At 26.2% G+C, this 13469-nt stretch overlaps 2 protein-coding genes across 2 annotated transcripts; one reads left to right on the top strand and one right to left on the bottom strand.

The window, feature by feature from the left end:
• Window positions 1-33: 33 nt before the first annotated feature.
• EIN_088750 (cysteine surface protein, putative) lies at window positions 34-3766 on the bottom strand (the record flags this gene model as incomplete). The annotated part of the gene is made up of 1 exon (XM_004183670.1): window positions 34-3766. A coding segment is annotated over one exon (3733 nt), but the record flags the coding sequence as incomplete, so codon positions are not given.
• Window positions 3767-7716: 3950 nt separating this feature from the next.
• On the top strand, window positions 7717-10025 carry EIN_088740 (hypothetical protein; the record flags this gene model as incomplete). The annotated part of the gene is made up of 5 exons (XM_004183669.1): window positions 7717-8683; window positions 8714-8844; window positions 9180-9309; window positions 9468-9602; window positions 9892-10025. 5 exons carry the CDS (start codon window positions 7717-7719, stop codon window positions 10023-10025), a joined length of 1497 nt encoding a protein of 498 aa, XP_004183717.1.
• Between the last annotated feature and the right edge of the window lie 3444 nt (window positions 10026-13469).

The raw sequence follows: 13469 nt of genomic DNA, 5'->3' as shown, positions 1-13469 counted from the left end.
CATTTCCTCGGTATTTTCCTTTGTAAACAACACCAAAAGATCCTTCACCCAATTTTGATTCTTCAATTAATTCTTCATAATCTATTCTTGTAGATTGACTTGTTATTCCTTTCATTATGATTTCATTTATATTTTCAACGTTTGTTTTGAGATTTTTTGAGACTATGCAAATGGTGTTATTTATTCGACACGTGCATTCGGGTTTCAAATATATCGAAAATTCACATGCAAACTTCTTTTTTAACATGACGACTTCTGGTGTTACTCTTATTGTAAATTTGTCAATTTGTGTTGTTGTGGTGAATTGAATTTTCAAGACGTTTTTGGACATATTGCCAACACAAAACACAATTTTTGTTTCTGTGTTGACAGGAATTTCTTCAATTTCAGAATTAAAATTGAGTTCTTTTGAAGAGACGCAAATGTTGTTTGCAAGTGAATTGAATTTGACATTTGATTTTTCCATTCCGAATATGGTTGTGGTTTTTTCTTGCTCCTTTGTGTGAATCATTTTTAAAATTCTCTTCGTGGAAAATATTAACACTATAACAAGAATCGATAATACAAATATAATAAAAAGAACTACAACAAGTATGACCCACCACACAGCACGCTTTTCACAATAAGTTCCATCTAAACTTGGTGCATTCCAGAATGAACATTTGTTGCATTTTGAATTGATTATTTCTTTACACTTTGTTATCTGAGAAAGTGTCACACATATTCCACTCGAGAGTAAGACCTTCGATGATAAACATGATTCACAACTTCTTTTAAATGAACATGTTAGACACGTTGTATCACACTTTTCACATTCATTTGTATTGACTTGAAAATACCCTTCTTTACATCGCGTGCATCCATATTGTGTGACATTCACATCACATCCTATTAAACTACTTTGTGATTTACAGTCTCCACTCCATGTTTTGTAATTCGTTGAATTACAAGTCAAACATGTAAAATTTGTATTACACAATGAACATGAAAGATCACATTTATAACAGTCCAACCCGTTTCTGTAATAACCTTCAGCGCATTTGGCACATCCACCAGATGATATAAATTGTGTGCAAATTCCCACCAATTCAGAATTTGTTTTGCAAATGTTATTTGAAATGTAAAATCCTGGTGGACATGAAAGACAATAAGTCATATTCATGACACACGTCAAACAATTTGAATCGCATCTTTCACATCTGTTAGTTGATGAATTGAAATAATAAGCGTCTTTACAACGCAAACAAGAAACCAAACTCTGATTTGTGCATTGTAAATCGTAATTTGTACGACATTCTGCATTGTTTAAAATCAAATTATTATAACACTCCAAACACTTTGAATTTGTGATGAAAGTGCACTTGTCATAAAATTTAGAACATCTTCCGTTTTCATCATTTGGATCAGAACAGTTATTGTGTTCACATTGTCCAGATTTATTCATTTCAAATTCAATTTCACATTTCGTGGGACGACCATTTTCACACACTTCACTTGATTTGTAGAGATCAGAGCACTTTTGACAATTGTTGGAATTTGTTATATACCCACTTTTACAGGCAATTATATTATTTTGATTTGTGTATAACAAGTGTTCATCGGCAATTTCACAACTACTGTTGTTAAAGTTAAACGTTTTTAAACTACAAATTTGACATGTACCATTTGAAGTTTGAATCAGACAAGATGATACATTTTGACAGTGATTTTCAGTAAGTAAATACCCATCTGAACATTTTAGACAACGATTTGATCGTTTTAACAAACAATTTGGTATTTCAACGCATTTACTGTCATTGGTAATATAATATTCCTGTTGACATCTTAAACATTCCTTTGAATTGTAAGAACAGTCAATACAATTTGAATCCAAACAATTATCACATTGTTGTGTTGTTGTGTTGAAATGACCTCCATTTTTACACATTGGATTTATAATAAATTTGGTACCATTTTCGCTTGAGTAAATTGATTTCGAAACAACATTTTGAAATACAAAACTTTGATTTGAAACCATAAGAACAGTTTTTGTTAACGACTTTATGTCTGTAACCAAATTTTCAGTATGTGAAATAACACCAAGTATAAAGTTGTCAGTTTTATAAAAAGAGATTTTTTTGTTTTCAATGGCAACACTTTCAATGTCAAGTTCTTCTTCGACTTCGTCGTATTTTTGATGTGTATTTATTGATGTATCGATGTTTAATAATATAGAAGTGATGTTTTCAAGTGGTGTGATATAACAATTAACAGAATCACAAGGACAGTATGGCTCACTATAATCACTTTTCATGTTTATCAAATGGCAAAACACTTTGTTTGAAGTTCCAAGTCTTAACAAACGATTACCCATGAGCAGTTTTGTGTTTTGTGGGAGTGTCGTTTGAATTGGATTTACAGAAAATGCTAAATCGACTTCTGACAAACTTTGAAAAGTAAAATCGATTGAATTTATTTGGTTTGTAAAAAATATTGGCAAATCTCTGATAGTTCTATCAGCTGTTATTATATTACACGAATCCAACATCAAAGTATCTTGAATTGTAATAAATGAAGTATATGATACTTCAAATGTACCATTGTTTTTACATAACAAGTTTGTACTGTTAACACCGTTTCTATCGCCATTTATATTTAACACAAAAGTTCCGTTTGTGATTTCAATTGAAGAGGAATTTAAAAAGGAACTGTTTTTCATTTCAAATTTGCTGTTTTTTCTGTTGATTTTAATTTGTCTGACATTTCTTATTATTGAATCATTGTTCATCTCAAACAACGCACTGCCACTTATTATAATGTAGTTTTGGACTTGAGTTATTTCGCTTGAATTCATAATAAAAGTTGAAAAATCTCTAATGTACATAGTAAACACGTAATTAAATTTTGATTCGAAAAACATTTGACAATTGCTATTTCCATTTAATTCAAAGTTTCGTGTGGTATTAACAAGAGAATTTTCTAAAAATATAATTTTGGAATATCCAGTAAATATCAAATTCTCAGAATTTAATACAGATGAATAACCGTACATAGTAAAAAATGCGTTTTCATTAAAATAAAAACGATACGCTTTTTCAATTGTCGAGTTGTTTAAAATATTAAATACAGAGTTGTCTCTTAATTCCAGTTCATATAAATATTTTATGTTTGACAAAACACCCATTTGAAAAAAGCCATTTTGATTAAAATGTAATTCGTGTATACTATTAATTGTAGCATTGGGTTTAATAAACAAAGAAGAATTTTGGAATGAATTTAAAAAAACCATGTAATTAATTGAATCAGGTATTAGACTTCCGTTATTATTTAATTCAATATCTTCCAAAGTTAACAGTTCATTGCCTTCTTCCATTTCGAAAATAGCATTGTCATATATTCTAAGTTTTAAACGAGTATCAAAAAATGGTGAAGATATTTTTATTTTAAATGTCGAATTGTTGTATAGATAAATGGTATTCATATCGAATCGGCGAATATGATGATGAGCTAAAATAGTAAAGATTGATTCATTGTATTGTATGACATTGTTAGTTTTAAAAACCACATCATCAAACAAATTAAATTGTGATTGGTCTTTTAAAATAATATCCATTGTTGAAGTAAAATTTGAATCATATTTGATTTCAAAAATTGAATCATGTTCACATATCAATTCACCAACAACATTGAGTACCGAAGCACCAACCATGGTGAATATAGTTTGTGTTTGTGAATCACTTGTTATTTTTAATGTATCATTGAGGTTACATGTTTCTGTTAGAGTCATGGTGTTTTTTACTTCTATTGTTGGACATATGGCTTTTGCAGTTTTTGTAAATGAATTGAAATAATACATGAATAAAACAAACTTCATTAATATACTATGTTGCATTTTATGTTTAGATTATATGTTTTTTTTTCAACAAATAGTGTCATGTTTTAAAAATAATCCATACAAATCCAAATAGAGTTAGTCGGAAAAATTGTCCTGGGCTTTTTGGTCAATAAAAATTGGAAAATATCGGGATCATGTTCGAAATATAAAATATTCGTCGTTTCAGTTTTTTTCCTAAATTTTTCCCAATTTTTTCAATTTTTACCTAATTCCCGGGGTTTTAAACAATTATTTGTGTAAAAATTGATAAAAAGGGCAACTTTGGCGACTGGTACAAATTTTTACAACAAACTCTAATGTTTTTTAAAAACATTGCTGGCTTTCAAAATGAAATTGACACAAAATTTTTATTTTATTATAGTTTTATTTTTTTAAAAAAATTCAAATAAATAAATATAAAATACATTTGGCCGAAACAGCCTTTTGTTGATTGTTTTTCAAAAATAAGAACACGGTCGACCAATTTTCTATCTCCCGCCAAAAAAACAAAGCTAATTGTGGCTGACACGTCATGTCCAAACCAAAATACATTTAGAACAGAAAACCATTTTTGGTTTTAACACGGCTCATGTTTAATATAAAAAACGGGATAATTACTCCTAATGCTATTTTTAAATAAGAAAAAATCCATTTGTACTAAACATTCATTATAATAAGATGGTTCAACGTAAAATATTGGGAAAAATAAGAAAGATATTTGAATTGTGAATAAAGTTGAAACAAAAACAATTAAAAATATTAAAAAAATAGAATTATGTACTATAACTTTTATGGATTGAGGAATCTATTATTGAGTAATTCATAACATATTTCATTATTTTATACTATTGTTTTATTAATCAAATATTTTAACAACAACATCAATAAATGTTATTTAATTATAAATTTTTAATTATATATTATTTTGAAAACATTTTAACCAAACCCACCATAAGCACAATTCAATTACTCTTTAAATTAATTCTTTTCTTTTGAATTGAATTGTCTTTGATTCTTAAAAATTATGGGTTTATGTATTATTTAACTTTAATGAAATAATAAAAGTCTTAAAGTATGATTAATTTAATTAAATTGTGTAATTTATTTTAATTAAACAACAATCTTTTAAAATAATTATTGTCAACTTTTTGTTTATTGAATTTAATTGAACAACTATTATAATTGCAACATACACAAATCGAATAATGTCATTAAACTTATATTATATGATATAAATTCTGACAAATTAAAAGTACAAAAAAATATTAATAATTGTTATAAACGTATATTCGAAATAAATATAAACTGTTTTTCAAAAGTCGGTACTGAGGTGTCCCGATTTTTTGCATTTATTTTGTTTATTATTTTTGGGAATCGTTTTTTTGTAATAAATATCGCTTATTTTTTCCAAGTTAAAAAGAGAAAAACGGTCTTCAAAAAATATTTTTTTACTTGAAGAATTTTTAAGCATTAAAAAATTCCATATAAAATTCGAAATAACGGGATTTTTGTTTCATAAAAACACACGAATTATCCCAAAAGTGCATTTTAGTACAAAAGCAAATAAACTTAATGTCAAATTTTTTCATTATCAAACATTTTAATAATTAATGAAATATTCACAAAACAAAAGCTTAGTTCGAAGATTAGTATGCTTAGTAGTGTTGTCACAAAAACAATAAAAATAACAAAATGATTTGATAATTTATCTTTGTTGGGTTTTATAAAGTCGACATTCTTTTTGAGCATTTCAGTGAGAACATCTTTTTTAAAATATCCAATAACAAAACAATATTGTTATTTTGTATTATTTTTCTAGTGTTGCCCTTTGACAATTTTGACTTATGCCTGTCAAAATTATCAAACATTTGCTGTAATTTTTGGTGTTTTTGGAACTCTTTATTTCATTATTTTTTATTCAGAGAAGATAACCACATGTTGTTTTAATGAAATATTTTTAACGAAAGTAATATCAGTTAAACTCGACACAAACAACACCATCCCAATTCACTTAAACGTAAATTGTTGTGCTTTTAGGTCAACAATGCTGTGTATATGTTGCGAAGTATCGAGTTATGGTCAAATCAAATAACGGGATCGGGTTTTTTGGAAAAAGATGGCTAATATTCCGATATTTTCCCGAATATGTACGAAAATAATTGAACGGGATTGGTATTTTTTTCAAAATAAAGTCGGTACTTTCGATTTTTTGTTTTTTGTTTTTTTAGGAAAAAACAAAAATAAAAAACGGGATTTTAGGAAGTTCTAAAAATATGACAGTACCGACTTTTGAAAAACAGTTTATAATTGACAACAAAGAGGTTCGAGTAACAAAAATTATCAGAGTTGTTACAACTTCAAAGAAGTGGTTATGATATTGTCTTTGTCGATGAGTCTCATTGGAAGGTTGGTAATGTCCGAACAAGAAAATGGGGTTCACGTGTAAAAAACCACTTCAGAACGACAAAATTGAAAATAATTAACTTGAGTTGGGTCAGCTCGATATCCGAATTAGGTGACAAATTTTGTCGAGTATTTAACGAAACAGTCAATGGTGAAATGTTTAGTGCATCCTTTAAACTTCTTGTTGAAAATTATGTTGCTTTACTTGGAAACATAGTCTTTGTAATGGACAATGCTTCTGTACATAGAGAGATATTATATCTGCAGCAAACGCTAGAGGGTGTAAGGTGTTGTTTAATGCACCCTATTACCAAAATGCAATCGAATAGAAATGATTTTCGGTATTTGGAAAAGTCGAGTTGGTAAATTACCAAATGAAAACTTACTTCAAATGTTAACGAATATGGCCAGATGCTTTGAAGATATCGAAAAATTGAGTTAAGAAAATGTGTTAGTCATTTTCTTGGTCAAGTATCGACAAAAGTGATTAATAAAGAAGACCTCTAATGGAAAATGTTAATTAAATTGTTTTTAATATTATTTTGAAACAAAATTATAGCTTTATGAAACAAATTTATTTTATTTTGATACATTTTTGTATTAATTTGAAACATTATATTATTTTGAAACACTTTTGATTTCATTTGGTACAATTATATTTATTTTGAAACAAAATTATTTTGTTTTAAAACAAAGTTGAAAAAATCTGCATTTTTGGTTTATTTTGAAACGTTTTCTATTTGTTTTGAAACAAAGTTAAAACAAAATGAAACTAACTGTAATATAAATAGAATTATTTCTTAAAAATAAAATCTTTCATTAATTTTTTGAATTAAAAAGTGAATAGAATATACTACCTAATCATGATAAACCCACAAATAAACGTTTTTTCTCTGTTTAAAAACCCACAAATAAACACTTTTTACTGTATTTAAATAACATTAAAACTATTATATATTAATTTAATTATTGAAGTTAGGACTAAAACAATGAAGTTGTGTTTTTAATTCCAAAACTATAAAATAAGTGGTTGTAATTGACTGTGTAAAGTATTGACACAAGCTCACCAACAAAATTTAGTTTTAAATTTGAAATTTAATTTATAAATGTGAATTAAATATTTTTAATTAAAAATTTGCTTTTATTTATCATTGTTTGTTTTACATTATTTAAATTAATGTTTTTGAAATAATACAAAATGGTTTTCAAATTATAGCAATAAATATTATATTTTACTATAATTCGCAAACGAGCCAGACGTTTTTCGATAAATCTACTTTTTATTTCAAATATTTGAGTCACCTTTGTTTTATTATTTATCATTCTCAAACGACTCCAAAAGACGAATCAAATGCTTAATCATCACGCATTTAATAAACTTGAATAATTTTTATGTTGAGTTGAATTAACTCAAATATTAAAACAAAATATAAGAAACACAAAAATAAAAAAAATAAAACATGAGCAAACTAGACGGTTACCACATGATGGTCGTTTCACAATATTTTCCAAAATTTGTCAACTTTGTTACACTCTCTTTAGTCTGTAAAAAGTTTAACAAAATTATGGACAATTTTCATTACAATCCAATACCGTTAACTAAAAACACTTTAAATTACTTTCCCAATATAGAAACTTTTCATGTTTATACGAAAAATAGTGAAATTTTTGGTAAAGAGTTTTTCGATAAAAAATGTGTTGTGAACAACAGTGAAGTAATTTCAAATACAGTTTTTTTCAAAGTGGTTATTTGGTATGAAGTGGACTTTATTACATTTGCAAACAACAAAAATAGCAACTTTGTGTTTAAAAACATTACTTTTACAAAAAATGACACTTTGAAATTCAAAGAACAACTTTCACAAATTTTCTGTGACACTTGCAATTCTTTTATAACTTCACTGGCTCCAAAATGTTTTGAAAATATAAGTTATATATCTACACTCCACCTTCCATTGACAATTTCTTCTTTGGGTGCTCGTGCATTTTCATCATGTAAAAATTTGAAATCGATTGAAATTCCAACAAGAGTGAAAACAATTGGATTTGCGTGTTTTGAAAATTGTGAATTTCTCACAAAATTTTCTTTTACTCACAGAAAATATATAAAAAATTCAACAGAACAAATTTTGGTAACTCAATTTGAAGATCATTTATTTGAAGGATGTACTTCTCTCAAAGAAGTTGAAATTCCTGACAATGTGACATCTCTTGGTAACGGATGTTTTAAAAATTGTGCTACATTAACTAAAATAATTCTTCCATCTACTTTAAACGAAATTAAAACTCAATGCTTTAGTATGTGCACATCACTTCAAATTATCAATATTCAAAAATCAGTTAATAAACTATGGAATAATGCATTCGAGATGTGTTTGTCACTCAAAGAAATTGAAATTGGGTGTGATGTCAATGTATTACCTTTTGGTTGTTTTTCAAAGTGTTATGAACTTAAAGTGGTTAATTTAAATGAAGGACTTGTACATATTTGTGGGTATTGTTTCAATGGTTGCAATAATTTGAAAAGAGTTGAGATTCCAAATAGTGTGGAAATAATAGATGAAAATGCGTTTCCAGATCATTGTAAAGTTTTAAAAAAATAAATTGATTTTTCAACTTTTAGTTTAATAATTTACAATTTTTTTAACATATGCTGTCTAATTTAAAAAAAATAGTTAATGGAAAGTTATTTTGTCATTTTTGGAACAAATGTTCTGAATTGAAAGATATTAACAAAAGTTTATACACTTTGAGTAAAATCATTTAAAATCAATAAAATAAAAAAATGACTTTTGATATTTTATGTTTGTGTTAATTTTTTATTTGGGGATTTTATAATTAATATATTTTTAAATAAAATATTAATTATAAAGTTGTGAATGTTAGAATAATTTTATTTAATTATTTGTATGTTACTTTTTAGTTAAAAATATATTTTCTAATATATTACAACAATTTTGTAAATATACATTGTAAAATTTTCCATGATAAACGTTTTCTCAATCAAATTGTGTTAATTATTCTAAGTTTTAAACTAAAAATGGATAATACTTGTTATTTTTAATTTGACATAAAATAATATGTTGATTATGAAAGTACAGTATTATTTTTAAATAGTATTTTCTAATCTTTGTAATTGTTATTTGTAAAATTTTCATTAAAATAATGTTTTTTATCAAAAAAAACGAAACTAAATATTAGTCACAATTAGCAGAAAACAGTATTTTATTTTTATTATTAATATATATTTGGGAGTCAATTTTGACAGCCCGAAATAGAACAAAATTGGAAAAAAATATAATTAGCGCAGTTCCGATTAGGACATTTTCCCCGATTTTGGTTTTAAGTTTTATGTAATTTTTGTTTGTTGAATAACAAAAAGAACGCTCTAGAGCCGCCACTTCATAACATTTTAAGGATAAAGTGCGAGTGAAAAAAAAACAGACCAATCAGATTCAATCTAGTCTATAGATAGTAAATATTATCAAAATTATTAAATCTGTCTTTGAAACCATTAAAACAATATGTTTTTTTATAATTTTTTTATTTAAAATTGTTGTATTTATTATTATTTATTATAATTTAAGTTTTTATTCCACAAATTTTTGAAGTGATGTGACAACAAAAAATACAAGAAGCTTTAAAACAATTAATACAGTCGATACTTTATCGGATTGGACTTCTATCGGATTGGTATTCTATCGGATTTGGTTTTATATCCAATCAAAACTTGTTCCAATCCGATTTTATAAATATAAAACCCGTATAATTAGTACTTAATAGCGTAATACAATCTTATTTTCTTTTTTACTTTTTTGGTTTTGTGAATAAAAAAAATCCAACTTAATAGTATTGAAATCAAGAATTTGGCAATCTATATAAACAAGTAATTTTTTGGTGATAAATGCATTTGATTTGTCAAAATCGTAAAACCAAAAATATAAAAATAAAATATAATAATTACAAAGAACAGATTTATTATAATAATAATATAAAAATTGGTTAACAACTTAGTGTTCACTAATAAGTTGAACACAAGTTTTTATTAAAATAATCACAATTATTACATATTACAAAATAAGCATTTAAACCACAATTATATCTATTCTCAATTTCTAATATAGTCAGTCTTTTAACGTCATTTGGTGGACATAAAATAGCTGTAATTTTGTCAAAATTTTATATATCATTAATATAAGTTATTAAATTATCGTTACATATCTTTAAACGATATCAATTATTGAATGATACTTTTTAAGTATATCATCACACATAAATTACCATCTGATCAATGCCATCAACGATAAAAACAATCTATTTCAAAACTTATAAAGGGGTGAAAAAAACCGCTTTTAATAATTTAATGGTTAAATGATAATATGATTATAGTTTTTTGTATAGTTTATTTTTTTTACTTTTCCTCGATTTGATTCAATATAATAAGGTTTACAAGAATATCTATTACGTTTTCTAGATGCCGATGTTTGTTATTGAAATTTGTGAATTGTTTTTTATGTAAAGTAAAGGCTGGATTTGCCGAATGATAAAAGAAGGAGCAAGAAATATTGACTTCGAAACTGTTCTTTGAAGCCAAAATAACCAAAAAACAACTCAGAATTTATCAAATAAAAAAACTTTTTATTAAATATTTTTTCAATTTTTGCATAAATAAAAAATTCAAAAACACTAACCCGCGAGTGTACCTTTTTTTCACACCCCTTTCACTTCTTTATTTTTTTTTCTCATTTTTTAATCATCCATTAAACAAATACTCAACAGTCAAATCAATTATCTCTCGAGCAACATTGTAAAGATATGGGCCAGCACACGTTTTTGATACACCACTTTTCAATGTCTCTCAGCAAAAACAGACTGCACCTTTATTACACACCCCCTCTTGTTGGATTCCTCATTCGCTCAGAAATGCATTTCACTGCCAAATTGAAAAAACGCACTTTGGACTTACTCACAAACTGAACGTGAGTGCATCCATCCCCAACGGTTTTTCAAGTGCCTGTCAAACAAGCGATAAATGACTAATTTCGTTGTACTTGCTTTTTGAAACTTTTTATAAAATAAACGAAGCAATTTATTAATATTGGTCAATAAAAACAATGTAAAACGGATAATTTTGTGTAAATTATCAGAAGCGGTAAAAGGGCGCTGCACATGTCCGTTAGAATTTCTCGTGTTTGTTGCTTTTTTTTCACAAAAACCTCGATTATTTGAGGCAAATTGAAACTTTGGTTATAATTATATGTAATTTTATCAGTAAATGGTAGTAAAGCGGTTTTTCCCGCCGTGCAGAGAAATGTTTAAAAAAAGACTGGGAGGATACTGTGGACGATCCGAAAGTGCGGCAATCATTTCTGTATGGTGAATAAATTTAAGTTTATTGTGTGTTTTTGTATGTTATTCAATACATTTGGTTAAAAATATTTGTATGCCGAGAAAAAACACACTATTTTTTCACAATTTTAAAAGGTATTATTTGGTTATTGGATAAGATTTTATAATAAAACAATAAGAATTTGGTTACGAAAAGACAAAAAAGATCTAAAGCGGTTTTTCGCCACCGTATTATTTTTTTATTATAAAAATCGGCAAAATGCCAAAAACGTTATTTTTCTATACAATAAAACAAGTAAATGGTAGTGAAGCGGGTTTTCCGCCAGTTAAAATGCTTGCCCAAAAGTGCATTTCAATATAATTGTTGAAAACATCATGGAGACAATGACTGTTATCAGCTTAATACGTTATTAAGAAGACATGGTGCCAAAGTGAAAGTTGATGTGTTGTTTATTTTAGAGGTGTTCTTATACCTTAATCCACTAATTATAAAAAATGATTATCAACAACTTTCTTACTATTTGATGGACTATATTGTTCATTTTATTACAGTTAATATATGCAACATTTTGGGGATTTAAGCACACACTTTTATAAAGAAGAATAAAATAACTATAAACATTAATAAATTTATTATAATTTATACTATAACTTGTTTCAAAAATTGAATCAAATGGTGGGTGTGAAAAGTAATGAAAACTACTCAACACTTGTATAATTTAAAAGAGATACACAACGACAACTACAGCTTCGATACGTTGTGTCAAATGAATCAATTCGTGATCATTCAATTCGGATTTGAGCATAAGTAAAATGACATTTATGGTTTTATTATAATTTAATAGTAAATTTATTATTTTTATTAGTAAATTTTAGGTCCAGATATCGTTAAATTATAATAATAAATAGTTAATTTATTATTTAATACAATTCCATTTTTCCTTTCGCAATATCATTAATTATAATATAAATCATGGACTGACAACATATTAAACATTTAAAAACAAAATTATTTTTCATTTGACAATATCCAAGCAAAATAATTTCATAATGCACTAACTTTACTAATAATCAAAATTTACATACTTGGTATTGTTTTATCGTAAACATGATCTAGAAAAAAATGTAAGTTTTATTTTTACCAATTATAAGGAGATCTTCAAAAGCGACAATATCAAATTATCTCGTTCATTGCAAGGTCAAACAGTTTGTTTATTATGTTTAACATCATCAAAACCATGACAGTGACAACTAAGACTTGAACTCATGTGTTTATGAAGACAAAATAAAGCACAAAAAACAACAATGACAAAAAGACTTGATTTAAATTACTCTGAAGATAATTAAGAAAGACAATGATGCAGACTGCAAAGATGATAATTTGGTTTGTTAATTCAAACGATATAAGACTAACAAACACCGTGTTTACTACACTAATATATTATAATAAAATTTAATTAAAAATTTATGTATATTTGGTTATATGTCTTATGATTGTTAGCTGTTTCCGTTTTTCTTTCAAATAAATTCTGTAATAACTCAGCTTTTCATTGTAATATAAATAGACTTTAACTGCCTTCTTCTAAACACTTCGAAAAAATGCTCAGGCAAAATGTAAATGATGTTTTTTTTCTTTTTGTTTAAATAAAAAAATACAATCAAATAACATTTATAAAACATTTTACCATTATTCACCAAAAATTATTAAAAAAAATTTTTTTCCGACCCCTTTTATGATAACACAAATTAAATATCATATTTGAATAAAATGATTATCAACACGATCAATAGTTATATTAAAAATGACTTTCACATTATAACTATAAAACACATTTCCAATTGATTGATTAATTAATTAAATAAA

This window comes from Entamoeba invadens (assembly GCF_000330505.1).
Source record: "Entamoeba invadens IP1 unplaced genomic scaffold scaff_1105074725027, whole genome shotgun sequence".
Classification (NCBI taxonomy): Eukaryota; Evosea; order Mastigamoebida; family Endamoebidae; genus Entamoeba; species Entamoeba invadens.
The sequence above is the reverse complement of the archived record's forward strand: the minus strand, read 5'-3'. Positions and strand labels throughout refer to the sequence as shown.